At 39.6% G+C, this 26,247-nt stretch overlaps 1 protein-coding gene across 1 annotated transcript in view; it reads left to right on the forward strand.

Annotated features, from left to right (window-relative positions):
* Nucleotides 1–26,247, forward strand: part of LOC122799194 (E3 ubiquitin/ISG15 ligase TRIM25-like) — a 200,017-nt gene that overhangs the window by 16,298 nt on the left and 157,472 nt on the right. Inside the window, exon 2 of the mRNA XM_044068097.1 lies at nt 22,292–22,387. Coding sequence (XP_043924032.1) covers nt 22,292–22,387 — 96 coding nt within the window. The remainder of the gene's footprint in view (nt 1–22,291; nt 22,388–26,247) is intronic.

Below are 26,247 nucleotides of genomic sequence, written 5' to 3' on the forward strand. Positions count from 1 at the left end.
GACTCCCCCCATTACATAGTATGGAAACTGTCTATGTGTGATTTATTATGGCCAGTAGAAGGTCAGTGCAATATTTACTATGTATTAGGTTGTGATTTGGTTAGAATTATGGCTATTATGGCTGTGTGAGGTGGAAGTGAGGCTTGTATGGATCCATTCTTCAGAACCTGTTTTTATATATATATATATATATATATATATATATATATATATATATGTATATATTTAGTTATATATATATATATATATATATATATATATATATATATATATTTATATATATATGGATTCCATACATTTGGTCGAATTACACTTAGTCGAAAATGATTCCAGGCATTTCACTTCACTGAAAGTGAAAGCTCACTTGACTGAAAGCTCACTTGGTCGAAGTTCATTTGGTCGAAAATGGAATATAGCCCCTGCCCCACTGTAGTGCAACCCTGGAGTGAGAATATTAAATAAGGGGGGGGCGTAGCCCCCCACATTATGCCAATAGTTTTTACTAAAGATATATATATATATATATATATATATATATATATATATATCAATGCATTTCTAATGGATATACCTTCTTATAATAGTGAATACATTAAAATTATGTGGGGGGCTATGCCCCCACACCCCCCATTATGGGGGGCTGTGCCCCCCACACCCCTGTTATTTAATATTCTCACTCCAGGGTTGCACTGCAGTGGGGCAGGGGCTATATTCCATTTTTGACCAAATGAACTTCGACCAAGTGAGCTTTCAGTCAAGTGAGCGTTCAGTGAGGTGCAATGCCTGGTATAATTTTCGACTAAGTGTAATTCAACCAAATGTATGGAATACATATATATATATATATATATATATATATATATATATATATATATATATATATATATATATCTATATATCTATATGGGTCTACTTTACATGATCGACAGCTCAACTGTTCGACTTTCATATGGCCGGGACCATATGATCGAACATTTGAAGCATCGACCATGTAAACTAAACACCATAACACACAAAAAAACTTCTGAAAAGTAAATGCCAAATAGGTGAGGACCCAGGACCGATCCCTATGTGACTCCACTCGTGACTGGTTGGCAGTCTGACTTGGAATCCACTACTTTCACACTGTGGGTTCTATCTGTGAGCCAGTTTGCAACCCACCAAATGATATAGGGGTCGATGCCTAGTTTGGTGAGTTTATCAATAATTCCTGAGTGAAGAATGGTATCAAAGGCCTTGGCCAGATCGAGGTAGGCTGTATGAACTGCCTTACCCTCATCTACAGCTCTGGTGACTGACTCAAAGAAGTCAACCAGGTTGAGCAGGCATGATCTACCTTTCGCAAAACCAAATTTTGTGGGCTCTAGAGTTTGGAGATTCCCTATATTCTTGTTAATTAGGTTCATGATGATGCGCTCTGTAGCCTTATATATCAGACTCATCAGGCTAATTGGGTGATAATTGCCAGGGTCTGTAGTCGCTCCTCCTTTATGGAGAGGGATGACTGTAGCAGTGTGCCGTTCGGTAGGGACAAAGCCTGAGGTAAGGTTGTGAGTGAACAGAGCACACAGAGGTGGTACCACTTCAATTTGTAATTCATGTAGAACACAGCCAGGGATATTGTCGGGTCCCATGGAAGCTGTATTCTTGGCCGTGGACAATGCAGCTTTAACCTGTACTGCAGTAATGCTGGGTGCCTGGCATTCTTCTGGTATTGAGATTGGTCCTTTGGGGGGGAGGGGTAAAGTTGGCACTGAGTCTGTCGGCCAGTATGTTGGCAATATCTGTTGGCTCAGTATAGGAGGTACCATTGTGCAGTAACTTAGAGAAAATCTGGGTATTGCTGTTTACAGCAGCTATAGATAAATTTCATATTCTCCTGCATTGTTTTGTTTTAATATACAATGAATGTAATGCATTTCATGAAGTATGTATATGACCACTCCATGCATTATGTGATAATATTTCCCTTGTCCTAGTGGTTCTGAAGGTGATCCCACCACTAGGGAATAAATGGACTGTAGTCCAAATGATGGAAGCTTGATGGCCGACGAAGCAGGGCAGGCAAAAATGCTTATAAAGGAGTGCCTCTGTGTGCACATAATTTTAGTAAGTAAGAAAAGAGGAGGTATGGGTTTGGGGAAGGAGAGGAGGTGTAAAGTGTGTAGGTGATTTAAGACTAATGCATTTCTACTTCTCAAAGACATGTAAGAATTTGTCAACAAGGAGTGCATTTTTCTGTGAAGAATACATTTTCACATTGCCTGAGATAATGGTTGCCTACTAAGTTTTTGAAAGTTAGCTCAAGTAATGCCTCCACACTTAAGGAGCCTTTCTATTTGAAAATTAAAATTCGGTAATTGTGTACTGATAGTGAATACCTAATTTTATCTTTGTAAAAGAGTTCTTATATCTGTAAGTTTTGCTTTCATTTTCATTGTAAACAAATTGTATATGTTCTGATTTATTTCTTTATTGTTGCTTTGTGGTCTGATACTGTGTACTGGTCCTAACTGGAGACTTTAAATGTAACCTGGGCAAAAAGGGAGAAAGCTGTGGGCATTGGAGCGTACAGCTAGCAGTCTGGAAGCTAGGAATAGGAGGTAAATGAATGGATCTTCACAAAATGAAGTTTTGGAAAGAATGAGATAGGAATGGGAAAGGATTTTGAGATTAAATTACCAAAGGGCTCCACATCTCATGAGCCAGTGAGTTTAATAAAGTTACAGAAGTAGCAAACATGAGGCAAGCACTATCACATTTACTTATGCAGCAGTCTGTTCTGGCAGGTGACTCAAGAAAATGTTGAACTGATGTTCTTCCTTTCTTTAAATTGCTTATACTCATGCATTTTACTTAAAGAGAGAGATTGATACACATATTTTGTTGAGAATGTTTAGCTACCAACTCAGAGTTTAAGACAGGGTAATATTCTAGTTTTGGGATGGGGAGACTTTAGTAATCGCAAGACATTCTCCAAATATTAGGAGGCTTGTATCCATATAGACAGTCATTACTTTTCTGAGGTGTTTACTTAGAAATTAGTTTGGTGTGAAAATTAAAATTAAGATTATGTTCCAGACACAGTTTTGGATACCTAAACAAGTAACACATGGGATGGAGCATTTGAAGGGTCTGAGAGAGAAAGTGCATGTGTATGTGAAAGTGTATGTGTGGGGGGGGGGGGGGGGGTTGAAGTTCCTGGGCAGCACTTATTTGGTTTCCAAAGTATACATTAGGATCATGTTGTCAAACCAGTTTCAAAGAATGAGAATTAATGTTTAAGTTAGCAGTGAACAGAAGCTTGGTGATGGCCATATCTTAACAACACTAATTTGTCTGCAAAGAGTGTCAAAGAAAGGTAGGTCATATCAGTGGTGAGTTTATATATGAAAAAGGGAAAGGAAAGAGAGGATGCAGAGCATGTATTTTGTAACCTAATTCCAGTAGTTCTTTTGAGAAGGTAATGCTGAAAACAGTTTAGGGAGCTTTCACCCACGCTGTGCTTTTTAAGTTGCTAAACAGTGACTTGTAACTCACCATGTCAGATTTCCACTTGAAATCCATGAAATGGAGCTCTGGTTAACAGTCCCTTCACCGTGTCTCAAACATTGCGTTTCTAACTTTGGTTTGGAACACATAGTATTGATGTTTGTCATTAGAAAAGGCATGCTGAGAGTGGAAAAATATGGCGTATTTATTTACAGTTTCAAGTGCTTGGACAGAAAACAAATGTTTCCAGTAGTTTAACTAATGTGGCAAAGTTTGAAATAGGTCTTAAACTGACAAGATTTTTTTAAAGGTGAGAAGTTGAACTTTAAGGAGGTGAAAAACAATAGCATTTTTCCAGGTGGGAATTTGTGCATTAGAATGGAGAGTAAAACTGAAAATGAATGTAAGGTGCTTGCAAACAAATGTAGCTGCCTTCTTGAAAAGGCAAGATCTTCCCTTGACAGACCCATACTGATCCACATCTAACAGAAGCAGGTCCTCTTCGTCCTTTTGGATATATATCGCATCACAACTCTTTTCGTAATTTTACAAAGAGTACTATTTAAGATGGTGGGCCTAAAATTGTTTGGGTCTGATGTGACCCTCACTATCTTTGTGAAATGGAGAAAGAAATGGAGCATGTTAGCTAGAACATGACTTTTATCTGGTTCCTGAACTCCTTCATCTTACCCCCATGGAACAGAAAGTATGGGAAAGAAATAAGAATGGATTGATGAAGGAAGCCCTGCGGTTATTCATTTATCCACTGGTTATCTATGGACAGGTAACGGTGAGTGATGGAGAATTAGAAAGAAAGTGTAGATGGCATTTGCTATCTCTTGGAAGGGAATAAAATATGCAGAATATTACATGAACTTAGTTTTTTTTTTTGTCCAGAATAGTTTGTCAACTGTGAGTTTTCCTTTTGGCCAAAGAAAGTACTAGGATTTAGCTACTTGTAGATCAGCCTTTCATGACTGCCTGTGTGCTTTGAAGAGTTATAACTATATCCATCTTTATATCCCTTTCCCACAGTTTAAATTTGAGTTGTGAAAAAGTCACAGACAGCTTGAGGCTAATGTTCTTTTGGTAGTGGCAAGAAAGAGTCCATCTTAGATTTGTAGTTGGACTGTCATGCAGCAGATCAGAAGTGATGAGAACATCAGAATCTAGTCAGTACACACTAAGGTGTGAAGTAGAAGGGGAATGATTTACCTGTGATGTGTTTAGGTGGTGAATTTACATATTTAAATGATTAGTAGGGATTAATTATGCAGTTAATACAGTGCTGTGAAGGACAATAGTGGAGCTGAAGTAATCTGGATGTAGCAATTGCTGGTATTTAGTCAGGAAGAGAGTAGTTGTCCTGGTAGTGTTACAGCAGGTTAAGAAAAGGACATGTGTGTGGTGGGAGACCATGCTCAGACAGTGTTTGAGTTGTACCCTTTTCTCAACAACTTTAGACTTGTGGTCCCCAAGATGATTAAAAGTATCCTTTATGACCATTGTTTTAGCTCTTCAAGAACCGAGGAATTAAACTGTATTAAATAAAGGGAATATGTGTAAAAGCAGTTACTATACAGAGCTCAGTGGGAGTACATATAGTAGCTTGGGCTATAAGCAGGTCTTGAAAGGAATAACCATTTCCGTCAAACAGCTGCTTATATGCTCATACATCATCAATTATGAAATTCCTTTCAACCAATGATCTTTACACATCCATTAAAACAGTATCAAAACACATTTAAAGTGACCCTTAGATATTGCCTGTATAAACATATAAACCATGCATAAAAACACATTCCTTCATGAATTAAACAAATACAAAATTGTAGCCCTTCATTGTATATGTGCTCTAATTATACAAATGCCCCAATGTCTCCGACACCTTATATGACCATGTGCAAAAAGAAATTCCATTGACTAACCATAAAGAACAGGAAAAAATAACATAACATTATATTATGCATTCATAAATGATTTCTACATGCCTCAGCATGATTAATATTATAAATATTTAACTGCTTTAGCACCATATTATCCACTGGGAAACAGAATATTATGTCAGAACATAACTTTGTCCTAACGGAACTGTAAGTTCAAATTCAATTCTAAATTCAATCCCCTGGGACAAAGTGTTTTATAATTTATAATACATTTGGTCTCCAACTGAAGTAACCTGTCTACCAAAATACCTCCACTGTTTAATCTTGGTTTGGCTAGCACAATAAAAAAGAAAGTCTCTTTGGAACCCCCATGTTTTCGTATAAAGTGATCTGCCACAGGACTCTCCACTCCAGCTCTCCTGATATCACTCTGTTTGGGCATCTACTGTGGTGTGCAGTATCCTCAAGATAGGAGAACACAGATCACAGACTGTATGCCATGACAAGGCTAGCCACTTCACGGTATAAAATATGACTCTAGGTGATTCGGTTGTATTGCCTAACGTTGCCAAATGGACAAGGGTATTTGCTGGTGATAAGTGGGTTGAGGACCCAGTCTACTCCAACCTACACCAGGGATCCTTGCTAATGGTGGAAGGGGGTGTATGTGCCCCTATTGGGCAGTGTGTGCCCACCATAAAGCTCAACAGCCCTGGGTCAATAAGCTTTTGCCCAGCCAATTTCCAGTTGCCCAGCTTGGGTTACCAGGGATAGCTCTGTGTGAAAGCTGGACATAAAACCAATCAACCTGCCAGTCATGAACTAAGAACTTCTGCACTTAATGCAGGTTCACTGACAGGACTGACCTTGGAAGTGGACGACATGATGGTATGGGGGAGCATGGACTACCTATATATCCAGGAGTCAAGATGGAGGGGCAGTGCAGCAGATCCACTTGGCTTGGGATCCAGAGTCAACTACGTAGGAGGAGGAAAGGCTAGAAAAGGTGTGGGAGTTGTGGTGAGGGCTAGGCTTCAGAAGGCAGTGAGGAATGTTTTCGTCATGATAGACACGTGGCAATAGTGAGAAGAATGGTGCATTCAGACAGATGCAGGACCCGCTAGATAAAGTAGTACAACCCAAATGCACATATCAGGACAAACAGAACAGGATATGAAGACTGCCTAGATCCGCATGGGTTGGGCAACAGGAATAAAGAAGAGGCCATTCTAGACTTCTTATAGGTTCATAGGTGTTACTAGGCTAACAACCACAAGGGTCTTTTTAAGCCCAGCCATGCATCCCAATCACTGACTAGTTCTGGTACCCTTGATAAATGTAATCAGGGGCTTGGGAGATGAAACATTTACAAGCAGGGACCTGGGAGATGAACCATTTGCAGGCTGCCTGTGCCCATTAGAAACATAAGAGCCAAATCAGGGATGAATTTCCTGTTCCCCATCCAGTTGTCCAAGTTACATTTGAATTTGGTTAGGGAGGAACCTGCTATACATGAATAGGGAGCCTGTTCCAGAGAAGGGGTAGTTTTTGGGGTACATATCTGTCTCTCCAGCAGGTCATATTTATATCACAGGCAGGGTTTAAGTCTTTAGAAGTAATTCTGGTGCTGCTTGTTTTGCGGATACGCAGGAGGTCCATCAAAGTGCAGTCTGACAATGTCTTGTATGCCAAGAATAGATATCCCCTCAACAGTCTGTAGGAGACAGAATATAGGGATACATGTTTATGCAGCTCTATGTACTCCCTCTGTACAGCAACAGAACCAGGAATTTATAGTTTCATAGTTTAGTACTAGGCTAGCTGCCCTTGTGGATCATTTTAGGCCTAGCCAATTATTCCATCTGAGAATCAAACTCAGCACTTTGTGTTTGTAAGGTGAACACCTTAACCATTTTGCTAACCCCCCCCCCACCCCCCAGGTCTGGCAAGTGGCTTGATTGTGGCCGGCCAAGACATGGTTCAGCAAGAAGGACAGTCACAAGATCATATACAAGAGTGGCCAACATTCACCTCAGGTAAACTTCCTCTTAGTAAGGAAAGGACACTGGGGTAGAATCCACGATTGCAAAGTCAGCCCCAGTTAAACAAGTCAGCTCACAGCATAAAACACTGGTTGCCACAATCAGCTGCAAGCAGTAGTCAGACATGGCTGTAAGGTAAACAGAGACCAGGCTGAAGACCTGAAAGTTGACTGGAGGGAAAGCGCAACAGTTTAAGGAATCACTCAAGGCTCTAACACCTCGAGAATAAGAAGAAATAGGTGGAGTTGAAGAAGAATGGCAGTGCCTCAAAACAGCATGTTTGAGAACTACAGAACAGATACGCAGCTGAGATGGGTATGGAAGTAAGTTACATAAGGAATACTGATGGTGGAATGCAGAAGTCCAGGAAACCATCAAAAGAAAAAGGAGTGCAGGAAAAAAATGGGAGATAGAAAAGAAGGACCAGGCTAGGAAGGAATATTGGTTGGCTAACAAAGAGGCTAAGAAGGAAGTTGTAATAGCAAAGGACAAGGCATCAAAGGCATTCTCCCAGCTTCTAGAAAGTGACTCAGCAGATGGCACTAAGAAACTGTATCAGGTTGCAAGGCAAAGACAGAAAGATAAAGAAGATAGTCAGACACCCTTCATAAGGGATGCCAGCAGCAACCTGTTCAGCAGTCCACAGGATATCAAAGGCAGATGGAAGGACTACTTCTAGAAGCTTCTGAATAAAGAAAGCTCCACAGAAGTTGTACTGCCCCAGACACAGCTTACTAGGAGAGAAGAGTAGTAGACCACTATAAAAGAAGTAAGAATAGCACTAAGGAAAATGAAGTCAGGGAAAGCAGCAGGCTCAGATGAGGTCACACTAAATATGATAAAGATACTGGGTGAGATAGGAGAGAAATGGCTCCTGAGGGTACTCACAGTAGTATGGAAAGAAAGCATATCCCAGATTACTGGAGAATAAGCATACTAGTGCCAGTGTTCAAGAACAAACAGGACATTCACAACTGCAGGCAGTACAAAGATATCAAACTTCTGTCACATTGCATTAAAGTTCTGGAAAGTATGACTGATATACGAATACACAAAGGAGTAGAAAGTAAGATTGGAGTTGAGCAGTTCAGATTCAGCTCAGAAAGCAGCACGGCTGACCCGATGTTTGCAGTGAGACACATAGTTGAAAAGAAGCTAGAGATGAGTTAAGTTGCAACTGGGCATCTCTAGACTTGGAGAAAGCATTTGACAAGGTCCCAAGAAAGCTGATTTGGGCAGTCTTGTGGTGGTTCAAAGTCCTAGAAACATTGATAGAATTAGTGCAAGCTATGTACAAGGACCCAATGACTCAAGTACAAACAGTATAGTCTTACTGAAGAGTTACCAGTGGGACTGGGTGTGCAACAGGGTTCAGATCTGAGCCCACTGCTGTTCATACTGGTGATGGACAACATTAGCAAAACAGATCGGTGGGTACAGATCAACAGAGTTGCAGATGCAGACAACGTGGTACTACAGGCAGACTCTGAGCAAGAACTTCAGCAAAGGATAGGGAATGGAATGCAAAACTGAAGGCACATGGGATGAAACTGAGTACAGATAAGACAGAATGGCAGCAAATGGGGGAAATCAGAAGAAGATGAGAACTGAGATGGAAGGTAAATAGTGGCACAGGTTAACAGCTTCAGGTATCTGAGAGGGGTGGTTGAGGAGAAGGGAAGTCTGAATGAAGAGGTCAAAGCTAGAACGAGAGAGGCTTCAGCCATCTGGGACAGAGTATCAGGGGTAGTGTATGACTGAAGAATATCACAGAAGCTGAAAAGTAAGGTGTACAAAACAGTGGTGTGACCTACTGTATGGTACAGGACCCTGGACAGAAAAGATCGAGCAGTTGGGAAAGCTAGAGGTGATGGAGATGAAGTGCTTGAGACAGGTGGTAGGATGCAGACTGTGGAACAGATGAAGAAATGAGGATATAAGAGCAGAAGCCAAAGTAGTTCCAATTGTAGAAAAGATCAAAGAGAACAGATTAAGGTGGTTCAGGCACATGTGCAGAAAAGCATAACAAAATTTGGTGAAGAAGATTTGGGACAGACAAGAAAAAGGTAAGAGGAAACGAGGGCATCTAGCAAAGAGGTGTTTGGATTATGTGAAGGAAGACCTGTGACAGTCAGGCTTGAGTATCACAAAAGGCAGGACAGTGGCATTGAATAGAGAGAGAGATGGTGACTGTTGACATGACACCCTGACCCCATGTAAAAAATGGAAAAAAGGTGTTGATGATGTTGATGATGTGGAAGAGGAGTTATGTCTCTGAGAAGGCAAATATTAGAAGATTCCATAGTAAGCAATGTTTCAGGTTGGTGTGTTTTGCTGGCATAGAGGAATAAAGCCCAGGTCTATATCACAATGTTGAACTTACAAAAGTTTGATCATTGTAATATCGAACCGTTATGTTGGAAACCCAACTAAACCAAAAGCACAGAACAGCGATTTTTTTCTCAGGGAAAGAAATCGCTGTTCTGTGACAAAAAAAACAAAAAAACTTAACCTTAAACCTAAACTGAAGTGGGAGGCTTTGCCTCCCACACCCCCCAACGTAGGGGGCTGTGCCCCTCACACCCCCCCACTTAAATATACCAACTCTGAGATCACATCACAGTGGAGGAAATAGCAAAGCCCCAAAAACGGCCCACAGATTTTTTCCCTGGGAAAAAAGTCGATGTGCCTTGGCTTCGCTATTTTCCACTTTCAGACTTTAGGGTTCAATATCACAATGTTCGAACTTGTTTTAGTTCAACGTTGTAATATAGACCCTAAAGCCCTGACTATGCCCTAGATCTCCTAAGTAACAGTTTGTGGGATTCATGTTGATCTATTGACAGTCATTTCCTTGACAATAGATTGTAAAAAGTCTGCCAAAACACCATTCAGCAAACATAGGTTCATAGGTTCATAGGTAGGTACTAGGCTATCTGCCAAAAGACATTTATAAGCCTAGCCAGAATGTGTTGGCTTTCGCCACCCCCTTAGATTAGTTCCCTGTGCCTCTGTCCAGTAGAGCCATTGAAGTGATCCCTGGAGTAAACTTTCTGTTTCCCATCCACTCGTCAAGGTTTCCCTTGAAGAGGGTTAGCGAAGAGCTCTGCCTAATGTAGATTGGAATCTTGTTCCAGAGCATGGGAAGTCTCTGGGACAGTAATCTATCCCTCCAGCACATCCTATTTATTGTTGTGGTGAGGTTTAGATCCTTGGAGCGTGTGGCTCAAGGGAATATGGTTTTCTTTAGGTGGAGCATGTCCATCACTTCTGGGTTGGACATGGCCTTGTATGTCAGGCAGAGATGACCTCTAAGTAGGCGGTATGCAACTGAATACAGCTGGAGTTTCTTCAGTCGAGCTGCATAGGGCATCTGCTTGAGGCCAGTGATCCTCTTGGTGAGGAACTTCTGTGGTCTTTCCAGTTGTTGCAGGTGTCTTGTAAGGTACATCCCAAATGGGGCAATGTACTCTATGATGGGTCTGATGAGTGATGCGTAGAGGGGCCCAATGACCTCTTTTGATCTGGATGCAAACCCTTTAGTGATTAGGTGGGCCACATAGAAGGATTTTCTAACCACTTTGGCAATGTGATTATCAAAGGAGAGGTTACTATCTACTTGGGTCCCCAGATCCCTTATTATGTCGTCCGTATTTAGGGGGCTACCACCTATGTGGTAGTTTGTGGGTACTTTGTTTTTTCCAAAGGGGATGACTATGCACTTTTTGGCATTTAGCTTGAGGCCATGGTTTTTACACCAGGTATCTGTCTCAGTGAGACCCTTTTGGAGGATGTCTGTGTCAGCCAGAGAGTCAATTATAGCCCCTAGTTTGTAGTCATCTGTGAACTTGGTCAGCCATAGTCCTCCTGTGCTTGCCTGTACCTCTGAGAAGTATATACCCAACAGGAGGGGTCCTAGGACTGAGCCCTGAGGAATGCCACTTGTAACAGGTTTAGAGTCAGACCTAGCTCCTGCAACTCTTACCATGTGGGTTCTGTCTGTGAGTCAGCTGGCAACCAATCTCGTGATGTAGGGGTTTATGTTCAGGCTGGTGAGCTTGTCTATAATACCTGAGTAAGGAATGGTGTTGAAGGTCTTTGCGAGGTTAGGTAGGCTGTGTGGCCACCTTTCCCTCGTCTATAGCCTTGGTAACTGTCTCAAAGAAGTCCAACAGGTTTAGGAGGCATAATCTGCCATTAACAAAGCTGAACTGGGTAGGGTCCAGTGTTTGGAGGTTTCCAATGTCTCTGTTAATGAGATCCATGATGATGCGCTCCATAGCTTTGCAGACCAAGCTAGTCAGGCTTATAGGGCGATAGTTCCCGGGGTCTGTTGTGGCTACACCTTTGTGGAGTGGACTAACCATTGCTGTGTGCCACTCTGTGGGCACGTAGCCTGTGGAGAGGCTGAGTTTAAACAGTGTGTTTAGGTGAGGGGTTAGTTCATCTTTGAGCTTGTGTAGGACGCAGCCTGGGACACCGTCTGGTCCCATTGATGCTGTGTTTTTGGCTTTGGAGAGGGCTGTTTTAACCTGAGTGTCTGTGATTTCAGGGGCACTACATTCTTCTGGTATAGTTATAGGCCCTTTTGAGGGTGAGAGGGGGTGAAGTTTGCACTGAACCTAACTGCCAGAATGTTAGCTATATTGGTCGGTTCAGTGTATTTTGTGCCATTCTGCACTAATTCTGAGCAGATCTGAGAATTGCCACTTAGATTATTGACATAGCTAAAGAATGCCTTGTGGTTATATTTGGAGTCCATGGCAATTTGTCTTTCAAAGCTAGCCTTGGATGATTTTATGAGGGATCATAGTTTCTTGCTGATTCTGATCAGGGATGTCTTCCCTTCTTGGGATTTTACTCTTTTCTGTACTAGATTCCTCCTTCTATTGTATAGCTTGTTTATGGCAGGGGTCCTCCAGACTGCTTTCCTTTTCTTGGAGGAGTGAGTCTTGGTTTTGTTTGGGATAGCACGATCCATGCATTCTTGTAGTGGCCCATAGAGTGCATTAGTAAAGGATTTTGCAGCTTGGACAGCATTATCCTTTAGCATGGGGGCTTTGAAACTTCCCACCTCGGTCTTAAGTAACGTGAAGTTTGCTTTTGAAAAGTTTTTCATGGTGCTTTCTTTGACCGGGGGTGGTGGTGGAATGTGGATATCCAGAGTGATTAGTTTATGGTCAGGTCTAACCAGCAAGGGGTTGACCTCCAGTGTGGAACACCAGTCACCCATGTTGGTGATGACCAGGTCCAGTATGTTGTAACCTCTGGTGGGGGTGTTGACCAGTTGATCCAGGGCATTTGAGTTTATAAATTCTAGGACATGTTGGGCAAGAGAGTTGGTACTTGAGTAGTTCTCCCAGTTAATGTTTGGGTAATTGAAATCACCCAATATCAGGGTGTTTGGTAGGACCTTTATGTTTCCCACTGTTTCCAGGAATGCGGAGTGGGGGTCCTGGGACATTAACAAAACAAAATGTCTGCCAAAACACCATTCAGCAAACATTAAAAAAAAATATCAGTGCACTGTCACTACTTGCTGTGTCTCTCTCCTGTCACACTAAGTATCATCACTGCAGTGTCACACTCAGCACTGTGACTGCAGTATCACAAGTGTCATAGCACTGTCACATTAAACAGTGTCATTATACTGTCACATCAACAGTATCATGACATGACATTTCATTATGTGTCAGAGTTGGATGCATAGTGTAGGATGTGTTGATGCAATGCTGACAATCTTTTTTTTTTTTTGTGTCTGTGAAAGTAAGGTTTCCATATCTTTTAAATATTTGCATTTCTCACAGAGTTATTCATATTTAGCAATCTATTATCTTTGAGCATAAGGCAGTTGTTACACTGACTTAGGCTATGTAGTGCTGTGAGACTGGCAACAGAGGGGAAGTACTCTGGCTGAACTTCCATATTGTACAGTGTGAAGTGAAACTTGATTGATTTACAGAGAGATTCGGTGTTTAACTATATAGACACAGTCTATTTAGATATCTATTGGTTAAAAGTGGATATATGTCAAGTATATATAAGTCAAAGCATGATACTGTATGTGACTGTAATAGCACAACTCAGGAAACTTGCTTAATAGTACCATTAAACTGCTTTTAATGGCCATGTGCTAAGTTGCTCAACGTAGTGCCAATAGCGGCTCTGGGATAAGTTGTGTGATGTAGCACCTCTAAGGTCTTGCTACAAACTCCTTTCAGTCTACTAGGTGTGCACCTCTGCATGTCATGCAGTTACACACAGCGTGCTGCACCTCTGTATGTAGCAGGACTCTAATTACTGATCATATATGGGTGAGTTGGGTTACAGTAGGTACAGTCACAACTTAAAGGGCCTGTGTCTATGGAGTGCACTCTGCAGGCCTGCTGCCCTAAGTGCAACTTCACAATTAAAGAGAAAAAAATGAAAGAGCCAATATAAAACAGCTAAATCTCTATACAACAGAGTTTATTTTCCCAAAGCTGTAAAAATTACACCACTGCTACCATTAAAACTAACTACTACAAGCTCAAGGTGACTCACACACCTTGCCAAAACTGGCTGTTTGCTGTAAGTTTGAAAAATAACTAAAACACTGCAAATAAATGCAGCATCACTGATTACTTCATTTAACAGCGCAGCATTTACTCGAAAAGCAGTACAAGCTGTAAAACCAATTCAATTTATAGCTGTAATGTCTCATTCAGAGCAAATGCAGATGTAGCTCTCACTGTATTTCATTGTAGAAGTAATAGACTGTAGTTTTTCATTACACCACAAGGTGGAGCGCTTTTCAGGAACATAAAAGGCAATTTCGAAAGTGAAAGAGGAGACTACTGAGATACTAGCTGAAGGAGGGAAGACTGAAACAGGGAGCTGAAGGGAAAAAGGGCCTTGCAGCATGACTGGATTTTCTTTTCTAATGCTTTGGGACAGGGAAGTGGAGTAGCAGATTGTATCTGTCTTTTGATGAAATCCTGGATGATGGTATTCTGTGGAATCAAGAGAGAAGCCTGAAACCTGCAGTTCCATGCCTGCATATAATTCAGCAAGAAAAGGAGTTCCTTTGGGCCTAGTACAGAGAAGCCATATATGATTACCAGAGTTCTGGCAGGTGATTTCTCTACTTTTCTCATCAGAGGAACCACGGTGCTTGGTCACTAGGATATTCTTGACAGAGTGGCCATTATTTTATATTTTTATAAGATTGTGGATCCCCCCCCCCCCAAATGCTATGTGGATTACAAATAACTGGGATCCATATGAGCTCCAACTTGGGCCCCATCATGCCGGCAGCAAGATTGTAAATAGTCACTGGCCAGTGAACAGGGTATAATAGAGTGTTTCATAGTTGGCTTGTTTAGAAATTATCAAGGGGGTAGAGGGTGTTAGTACTGCTGAATGACATTGCATTTTCTCATATTTGTATTGTTGCATTATAAATCCTCATTGTTCAATTACATTGTATTTTGCTCGTGTTAGTACTGCTGTCTTCAAGAATTTTGCTGCTCAATGACATTGCATTTTTTCATACCCGTATTGTTGTATTATGACTCTTATTGCTTAATGACATTGCATTTTTCCCATGTTTGTATTGCTGCATTATAACGCTTTACTGCTCATTGATATTGCCTTCTTTGTGCATGTTTTGAATGTCAAGACCTTTTTCTGTTGAGTTCTGGGGAAGAGGGTGAATGTATGTTTTCATTGCATGCATATTCTCACCTTGCCTTATTGCTAACTGGTGCACTGTTGAAATAATTTGTTTGTGGTTGTGCTATTGCCTTTTAAATTAGATGTGTCACTTAGAATAAAATCTGTCATTCTTACCACCTTGGTGTGTTGGGCCTATAGGGGTGTCACCAGAGTCATGTAGGAAGGAACCCATATTTACTTCAGCTACACCTGTGGGTGCACTACACAGAAATATGACAATCACCATTCAAAACTGCTTTATATGGCTAGGCTCAACATAGAACCCAATCAAAAGGCAATGCATACAGTAAAACACCTTCAATTAGTAGCTATAAATTCATATTCAGAGAAAGTACTGAAATAATTTGTTTGTGGTTGTGCTATTGCCTTTTAAATTAGATGTGTCAGGTGACCTGTGCCTGACATATAAGGCCATGTCAAACCCAGATTTGATGAATATGCTTCACCTCAAAAAATCTAGATCCCTCAGAACCACAAGGGCGGGAGACTTAAACCTTGACACGGTTATAAATAGAACGTGCTGGAGGGACAGATTCATCACCCAGAGACTCCCTATGCTGTGGAACAAAATCCCGGTACATGTGAGGCAGAGCACCTCTCTGGCCTTGTTCAAGAGGAATCTTGACCAATGGATGGGAGATTGCAGATATACCCCAGGGATTACTTCAGTGTCACTGCTTGACAGAGGCACAGCAAAATGATAGGCATAGTTTTTATTCAAACTAAAGGGGTGACGAAAGCCACATAACTATGGGCTAGGCTTATAAATGCCCTTGGGCAGATAGCCTAGTATGAACCTATGAACCTAAAGATGCAGAAACAATGGCAGGAACCTCTCAAGCCTGATTTAAATAACTAGGTAACTTTAAGTGTAGTCAAATAAATGTACTTTCCTGTTTACTGGATGCAAAATGGAGTCAAAAATACCATTTTGTTCTTTTTTTTTCTTGTGCATAGGAGCTCAGCTCACCTAGAAGTCTTAGAATAGGAAGTGCTGTGCACTGCCAGATGTGTTACAACCCATAAAAAAATCATCTTGTGTGGCGCTCAGAAGTTTCCTCCACATCTTTGCAAATTAACGACTAAAGTTTAGGGTAGAATTTTTTTGTTTGCATATATGTGAAAGAGATTGGCCTACATAGTGAATGGAGTTATGAGCTATTCCTTGGCTTCTAACTGTGATGGAAGCATCCAGTAAAGAAGGGTGCAGAGAGTGTCCAAGTGAAGTATGCTGGAAAAGAGAAGCCAGTTAAGGAACAGGGTATTTACTGAGCTTCTGATATAGACTAGCATTTTGGCCATGTAACCCATGTGCCTTCTCTTATTTTATACATCTAACTGTAGAAGTAAAAGTGTCATCTAAAATAGAATCATCAAAAATGCTGCTGCTTTATTGGACAGAATAGGTAAATATGAGTTTAGAACATAATCCATAATCTCAGTTTCTTGACTAGACAAATTAGAAGGAATATAAAGTTTTTGTAATAGATTGTAAATTCCTCTACTATAGCAGTAATGTGAGTTAGTCGGTGTCACACCTTAAAGTGTATCTTATAAAAAAGGGATTTTAATGATACTTATTTTCACAGGTCAGTAACTTACCTAAGGCTTTGTTGGGTAAAAGTCCAAAAACCCCATATGAAGTTTTGTTTGTTAGCACTGAATTCAAGAAATGTTGCTTGAACTGGCTCCCTATTGAAATGTCAGCATGCGAAATGCCGAGTGACGAAAAGCTGAAAAAACAAGACCGAAAACACAGGAGAACAGCAAATGTAAAAAATCGCTGTTTTCCTTAAAACTTCTTTTTGCGGGGGGCCCTGAAGTTATATATACGAACTCTGAGATTGCCATACCTCAGAGAAAAGAGAATCTACTAAGAAATGGCATTTTGGACTTAGTATAACCTTCATAATGCCGATCACGTTATGGTCGACCCCGCTTTCGTGAATACCGAACTGCGACTTTTCAAAATGTCGAACACCAAATTTCTGAACGACAAAATCTTTCCCCCTTTTTGACCCATGTTAGCACTGGTGTGGAAGTGTGGCGTGGTCGGAAATGTCGAAATTCGAAGTTTTTTCGACATTTGAAAGATTTCACGGTTCTGGTTTCACAGTAACGGTTCGGTGATGTGGCCGGTCGATTATATGTGATCGTCATTATGAAGGTAAACCTATACATATATATATATATATATATATATATATATATATATATATATATATATATATATATTTATATATACAGATATATATATATATATATATATATATATATATATATATATATATATATATATATACAGATATATGTATATATATATATATATATATATATATATATATATATATATATTAAGTCCAATCTTTTGGCCATTCACTCTCTGCGTTTCATGAATCGCTCTAATGGGTCCTGACATTTCAAATGGTTACCGCTTGAAGTTCCTTAAAGTCCTTATGAAGCTTAGTGGAACAGTTAAGTACAGTCTTTCTTGTATTAACTTTTAGTTTTAGTTTGATGCATCTTAGCTCTGTGTGCAACTAGTCTTTGAAACTCTCTACTTATGTATGCACAGAGTTCTAATTTACATATGGGTTATATTGTTTTAATGCTAATGAGCTAGCTCTAGTGATGTGAATGCTGTGGTATACAGAGAACTCTTAGTCCTAATACATACCCCAGATATGGTTAAAAAAAAATCTGCAGTGTGAGAATGTCCCCTTGCTGACTGTTATGTACCTTTGCATTACATGATTTCACAGTAAAGAAATATTTTCCAGACTTGAAGAAATATAGTGGCAGAAACACACACACACACACACACACACACACACACACACACACACACACACACACACACACACACACACACACACACACACGTGTGTGTGTGTGTGTGTGTGTGTGTGTGTGTGTGTGTGTATATATATATATATATATATATATATATATATATATATATTAATGAGTGTATGTTCTGGGATTCTCTTATTATCAGGTAACTGAGTAGACGTCTGAATGCTTTTGATACTGAAAAACTGAAAATCTGTTTTATTTAGCTTGTTATTCAGTGCTCAGTAACTGCGGTGGTGGTGCTGCGGTATCGTTGTCGCCTCACAGCAAGACGTTGTGCCGTTCGATTCTCAGAGCGTCTTCTGTGTGGAGACATGTGTGAACGGGCGTACCTTCTTTGAAGGTTGTGCGTCAGGGCTGGCAAACTCGGCACGTAAAAAATCTACTGCCAATCATTAGCGGACCAGAGTTCCGCTGTGGCAACCCCTAACCGGGAAAAGCCGAAAGACACAAACAAGCAATTCAGTGCTCAGTATTTTATGTAAGCAAGAAAATGAGAAGTTAATGTAGAGAATAATACAAATGTATGTAGCATTAGAAGAAAAGATAATAATGCATTATTTAAACAAGCTGTACAGGCAGGTAATGGTCATACATTTGGTTTTAGGGTGTTGGGGATAGTATATGTATCACTAGGGTGGCGATATTATCAATCAATTTAACAGAATGTAAGGAATATAAATTTGTCACACTTTTAAACAGGGCATGCAAATTTGGCTTAAATGAAAGTGGATCTGTTAAACCATGGCAATGCCCTTTGAAATGTTAATTTTATTGTGATGTAATTAGTTAAATGTACTTGAATATTATTTAAATCCATTTTATTCTTGTGTGTTTTAAATACTTGAAAAAGTTCACAGTGGTGAGTGAAAGCTTGTTTAAGAAAGTTTATCGTCTTTGTGTTCAGACAGAATATAGTGTTAGGGTCACGGTTAGGGTCAGGGTTGGGGTTAGGGTTTGCATGTATTACTAAGATGGGTAGGGGAGTCCCTACCCTGTTTGTTTACTGAGTTGTGTATGGGATTTGCCTTCAGTTTTTAAGGCTGCACTCCCTTTCGAGACCAGCAAGAGGAAGGAAGCCAAAAACATCTACCGGATAAACCATATGAAGTGATGCTGAAGGTGCTGAATATGTGAATATTATGAGGTGGGGGATGGGTAGGCATCCATGAAATCTGTAACTATTTCCAGTGAATCATAACATTTCAGGAGAATATATATATATTTTTTTTCACAAAAAGTGATGTGAAAGAACAAGGGATAATTCTGATTATAGGTGGTTAATGCTCAAGGGTAACATGCAAATATTTTTGTACAGACTGTAACACACACATGAACAAGCCCTTCTGCCAAGATAGTAGTGAGTTCAAAGACAGTGGAAGAATTTAATGGCAGAGGCATAAGGCACCTTTAACAAGACATGATAAGACAGCTACTGTGCACATTGTGTGCTGCCGGTGCTCTCCTGTTTTTCTACGCAGAGTCGTAAGATGGTGATGGAGTAAGGGGTCTGTTGTCAGGGACCTCACACTGAGAGGGGCATTATGACATCTCTTTGGGGAGGTGGAGACATGTGGCTGTAGTAACACATTTGCTTGTACCATGTAGATTTTCCTACCATGCAAAAAAGAGTTTTTTTTTTGTTTGTTTGTTTTGCTTATGACCTGTTGCTGTACAGATTTGTACCCTGAGCAATATATCACCAGGGAAGAGTTTGATGTTGATAGATACACTATGCCAGATGTTGTTACATTTGGTCCGACCGTCCTGTTACTCCCATCTATAGTTGCTGCAGTGTTTATGAATCTCGTACATTCCTGGAGGAGTCATTTGCAAGTGTGCTTCATGCACAGAGCAGTGTGACAACACAGTAAGTTAAGGCAGTGTATAATGTCTTAACCCACTGCGTATCTGTTTATCAGTCATATAGGCCTTTGTACCCCTTTCTGCTGCATACCAGCTCTGCTTCAAGTCACTTTGTTGATGAATACTGTACTATGTAATTCACACTATATACCTTACTGCAGTGAATACAACTGTTTTGACTGTACTGTGTTGTATTTTGTTTCTGTTTGTATTTTCTTAGCTAATGCTTCAGAAAATGCAAGGTCTGCTTTCTGTAGGTATCAGTTTGCTAGAATCAGATTAATAAGTAACTAATATAAAAGGTGTAGAACTGTTATTTATCTATGACAATTATTCCTTTGATAGACATGAAAATATTCTAACTAGGGAGGCCATGTCATTATTAACTGTCATAAAGTGACCTATTCCTAATGTCTGCCCTTGTAAACTGCAGTGTCTTCACCATATCATCAGCACTCCTACTGCCACTAAAGTGAGAAGCCTGACTGCCAGTGCACTTGCAGGTATGTCACAGTCACATCTTAGTGTTACGATGTAGTGATGTAGTCCAGGCTGGTGCATATGTTGTGGCAGTCAGGTACTGGTGCCAACTGTGTAATGAAGTAGTGGGGTTGAGGCCTTGGAGGTATGTCTGTCAGTTGTCAGTGCTAATCTTGTAATGATATATTGGGAGACAATAAATATGTCACAATCGGTTAGGTCTCAGTTTTACTGACATTATTATATAGTGAAGGATGAGATTCAGTGGTGTGTTACAAAAAGTCAGACTTTTCTGTTAGTATTGTGATGATTGGGACAGCATGTATTTCAACGTTATTAGGTTAAGGTACTAACAATGCAGTGATGTAATGTAGACTGGTAGGCTTATGATGGTCATTCAGGTATTGATGCTTACAATGCAGTGATGTAATGTAGACTGGTAGGCTTATGATGGTCATTCAGGTATTGATGCTTACAATGCAGTGATGTAATGCAGGCCTGAAAATAATATTGCAGTCAGTTTTTTGTAGATCTTATGTTAGTAATTTGTCATAAACAGATCTCACTCCTGGTAATATGCTGATGTAGTTGGTTAGGTCAGTAGTTATGTCACAATCAGCAAGATCTCAGTGCTTACAATGTGATGATGTCATTCTTAGCCTGGTGTGTAATGATACTAATAATGACATAATGTTAGTGTTAGATTTCTGTGCTACTGATGTAATGATGTTAAATCTCTACGGTTCATGATATCATGATATTACGTCTTGATCTAACAATGTTACAGCGTCAGAACAGTGTGCGAATGATCTAATGATGGCAGATTTCAGTGCTGACCAGGTAGTGATGTAAGATCTCTGTGCTATTAATGTAGCAATGTCATTTGGAACTCCAGGCGACCAGTGTGGTGATGACAAATCCTGCTGCTAATACTGAAATGTTGTTAGATCTCACACTGCTAGCATTGTGATGTTGTGATGATGTTAGATCTGAGTGCTGATGGAGTCATGATGTAAAGGGGGTCACCAAAGCTACAGATGGCTACTGACAGATAGGATGTAATTCCATACCCCACTCCTAGCAATATCCTCTAAGCAATTTTGTCCTTAAACAAAGAATAAAAATCAGATATAAAAGGTAACGATGGTTAAGTACTTTCATTGTCAAATAGGAGTTGTAGGCAGTACGCTTACATTGCTATACTTATATTTTTCTTGGGAATATTGCAGTATAATTAATTCATCCCTCTTTGCAGTAATTCCCATGTAACAGGCTGCAACTTGTTATATTACACAATGGATGAAACTGGATGTGAAGAGACACCACATGAACTGTTTTGACATGTGGAGGTAACAGAAGAGTCAGACTCAAGTATCTAAAAAATGCCACGAAAATGAGACATAAGTTGTGCTGTAGGCGAGAATCATAAATGAAACGTAGATTACCCAACCTTGGCTTGAGTGTGTGTGATAAAGTTCTTGTACATGGATAGAGCAATAAATTCAAGGACAAGATGAATTTTGGGAGTCAGTAGGTTTCAGAAAAACTGTACGATGAAACATGCATTTAAAAACCACAAAAGACATCGATGGGTGTGGCTTCAAGTTAGTGCAAGCAGATGTGAGTTAAATGAAAATGTTTATTATACTGACTTACAATGTCACTGCCTGCCTTTATCAGTCTGTCTCTGTATATTACATTACTTGATTGTTTACTTGTTTAATTGGTGGAGATGGGCTGAGACCACTAAATTGCACAGTGACTCATATTTATAGATGACTTGATGAAAGGCAGTGAGACATACTAAGGCGAAAATTATGGTGCAATTATGAGTAACAAACAGTAAATACTAGTGTTAAGACATTTCAGAGAATACCTATGAAAAGCATTGTAGTTGCAGTTATTTTATGTTTCATGTTTATTATAACTGTACATGCATGATTTCTTTTCTGACAGACAAACCTCAGAGACCAGCTGACGGTACTTGAAAACAAAATCCAAGCAGCTGAGGAAGTGATTGGTAGCATAAAACTACAGAAGAAATATGTCAAGGTGAATATTAACACTTTGGTTTTGCAGATAAAGTATATATTCACACTGTACAAACTTAAGTTAACACCATGTACACATTAATGAGTGTTTTTATCGGCATCATCCCTTTTCCCATTTTGTACATAGGGTCAGGATATAACATCAACCATGACCGCCACCTAGAGCCAATGCTCACACTGCAGGGTGGCTAGCATACATACCTCTTAAATGGGGGTTGGAAATAATGATTAAGATGTTTCCCTCACAGACACAAGGTACTGGGTTTGACTGCCTCCTCTGAAGGAAACTGGCCAGACTTAAAATAGCCCACAAGAGCAGCTAGCCATGTACTTACTTATGAATTATGAACCTCTTAGTTTAAGAAATCTGTTTAAAGTGTACAATAATGGGGGACAAAAAACAAAATATAGGGACAGATTTCAAATATTACTCATAAACTTTGGATGTTGCTAAAAATAACAGGATTTGTGTCATTATTTAGTGACTTCAGTCCTCAGTGATTTGCCAGAAAACCACAATTTTTTATGAGAAACAGAGCAAAAATATGAGGCAAAAATCTGGACATTCAGCTAAATTCTGGACTGATGAGAGGTATGCTAGCATAATTTACTCAGTCTGGGTTTCATTAGAAAGGCAGTTTTCATGTGTTATTACTGTGCAGTCAGACCTTGCAGAACCTGGCTTATTTTATAACTGGATGAGTTACCTTTTCATGGTATCATGGCTGCAGTCTGAGGAGTAACTTTTCAATCACTGTATCTGTGTCTTGGAGTTCAGTGCTTACTCAGTAACCTTTATTACAAGTGCTGTGAACCAACGCTTTGTTCCTGAATATTTTTGAATCTTATAAGAACTGTAGTTTGTATTTGATTTTTGGTTCCTACCACCTTCACAGACCTCGTATTTTTTGGCCCTATAACCATGTTATTCCCATTCATAACTCCCATGCTGTGCTCTCTTCTGCTGTAACAGAATGAGAGGGTTACTAGGCAAACTACCAAGGCCATCTTACTGTGGATAAAAGAGGTACTTTGAGTTATGCATGAGGAGTTTTCTCCTGTAACTAACATGCAACATACTATTCCACTTTGTGTACATGTACATATGCATATACATGTACGTATACACACATGCACATACACACACACACACACACACACACACACACACACACACACACACACACACACACACACATATGCACACACATACATGTACACACATACATGTACACATATACGTACACACATATACATACACATATTCATATTCATATACATATACGTGTACATATACATATACATACACATACACTTCCCAAAATCTGTTAGGCATATTGTCACATTTTTGTTGTCCTCCTGCCCTCCATTAATATTTACGGTGTCACTTAACCCTCAGTCTATGAAAAAGTATCCGACTGTTGTCCCTTCACTCCTTTCACTCTTCCCATTCAGCCTTTCCATGATCTGGGACAGTAGCTAAATGTGGATTGCTAGAAACTGGCTCTGGAATCCTAACTCTGCTCCTTCAGGTCACTTACCTCATCTCATAATTGTGATTTGAAGCAGAATCACTCAAGTAATTACAGAGTTTTTTGTACCATTTTCAGTATCCTTTCTCCATTCTCATGTTTAATGTTCCAGTGTTTTTAAATGTTTTCCATATCCCTAAACCATTGTCTTTCTTTGTCCTGTGAGCTCCCTTTTCTTGTTCACAGTCATTTTTCAATTTTCATCTCTGTTTCTTTCTCTTTTCTTTCTGTATGTATGCCTGTTCTTGCCTAATTCCTGAATAATACGTTTACATTATTTTATTTATTATTATCTTACTGCTTAATAATTGCATAGATGGGCTGGTCTGGATAGCCTTTTCAGCCATGACCCAGGCACAGAGGCAAACAAAAAAACACTGAGACCAAAGTAAAGGTATAGAGTACAAACCATACCTCTCAACTGTACAGGTTTTCACAGAATGTCCAGATTTCGGCCTCATATCTTCGGTGCATTCCCCCTAATATCTGTCCCTTTCTGGAAAATAGCTGAGGATTGGAGTCATGAAGTAATGAAAAACATTTAAGTTTAAGACTCCACATCCTTCACAAAATTCATGCTAATGCAAAACCTATTATTCTATCAACTTTCTAAGTTTGTAAGATCAATATTTAAAATCTGTTCCTATTTGTACGCACATCATTCTAGGCTTTGTCCAGATTTTTTGCTCTAAGAGGTTGAGAGGTATGGTACAAACATTAGAGAAATTACAATTATATAAAATACATGCATTCTTGAATGCAGGCTTATACATTTGAGTGGTTAAAATAGATTTTTTTTTCAATACAGTAATATAACCATGTCATTTCAATATACAAACATCAATGGCAAAAGTCTGCACATTATATGCAATACTTAAGCTACAAGTATGGAATGTATACACAGGAGTTCAAAAAAATAGATGAAAACTCAAGTAGGTAAATGAAGTTTTTTCTTTTTTTAACAAAATCTACAGTGTGTTAATGCTTGGTGGTTTTGTCATTTATTCATTATTGCTAAAGCATGTGTAAAAGGTTAATGTGACCAACATGGCTGTATTGAAGCTTGGTGTGTATGCTGCAGACTTGTGTGTAAAATCACAGAGTGAAAGATGCAGAGGAAACAACTCATTCCAAGCAAAACCAGTAGCAGTTTGATTATTCAATAATCCATCATCTAACACACAAAAAGAAAAACTTGAAAGAGGTCCACTCCCAAAATGCCCTTCTATCATAACATTGGTGTCATATTTGTCACACCAGTTGATGATAGAGAGAGGCAAGTTGAGGCATAAACCCTTATTTATACAGAATGAATGCAAGACATTGAGGCCTTCCTGTTTTAAAGAATTCTTGTTGCTGTACACTAACCAATGTGCTTCATTTAAGCATGTACAGTAGAGAATTGAGCTGCCTGTATCAATTTAATTCAATAATTTCTGGAAGGGGTGTGCAAATGGAGAACTGTGTAGAGATCTCAGTGACAGCAGATCAGCTGACCCAGTGCATGTTGTCATAGTACAGGTACAGGCCTGACTAAATAAGCAGTACATCTGTTCTAGTCTATACAATATTTTATAAATAAAATGCAGAGCCATATTAAGAATTCCCATCTGATATGCAGCTGACTCCATATTCCTCTGCCACTCTGACTACGTGAACTAACCTTAGAGTACAGTGAAGCATGATTCTAACAGTCACCAGGCATGGCTAACTAACCGCATAGTTAACTTACTCAAGTTAGTGTAAACTGCTACATTTGAGCAAGGTATTACAAGAGCAGAGATAGAATATTCTGGGTCTATATTATAAGCACGAAAAGACTAAACCGCGAACGCTCACATGAGCAAAAATGGCAGCAATCGAAATTGCTTCCCACACCCTCCGCTAACTATATATTCTAACTCCAAGGTCGCACTACAGTGAGTAAAGGACAAATATCCCACTCCTCACTGTAACATGACCCCACAATCACACTTTCGATTCCCAGCATTTTCGCTCATGTGAGCGTTCACGGTTTATTCTTTTCATGCTTATAATATAAAGCCAATATTCTTATGATTAAAGACAGTTCTAGCCCAGTGCTTGGAATAACACAGAATGTGGGACAGACAAGGCTACATTCCGAAATAATAAATGGGCATGTGACATCATGTGTGTTCAAAAGGAAAGAAGGTGAACAGGCACATACAGACTGAAAGGATATTTAACTAGTGATTGCAGAAATGGGTTTGTTCTCAAAGCTTTTATATGGCTAACAAGTCTTTATGATGCTACCCTATGAAATACTAGGAATTGTATTGCACCCTATGCATTGTAATCAGATCTGCTG

The sequence above is a fragment of the Protopterus annectens genome, chromosome 4.part0, assembly GCF_019279795.1.
Source record: "Protopterus annectens isolate FY-2018-M chromosome 4.part0, PAN1.0, whole genome shotgun sequence".
NCBI lineage: Eukaryota > Metazoa > Chordata > Ceratodontiformes > Protopteridae > Protopterus > Protopterus annectens.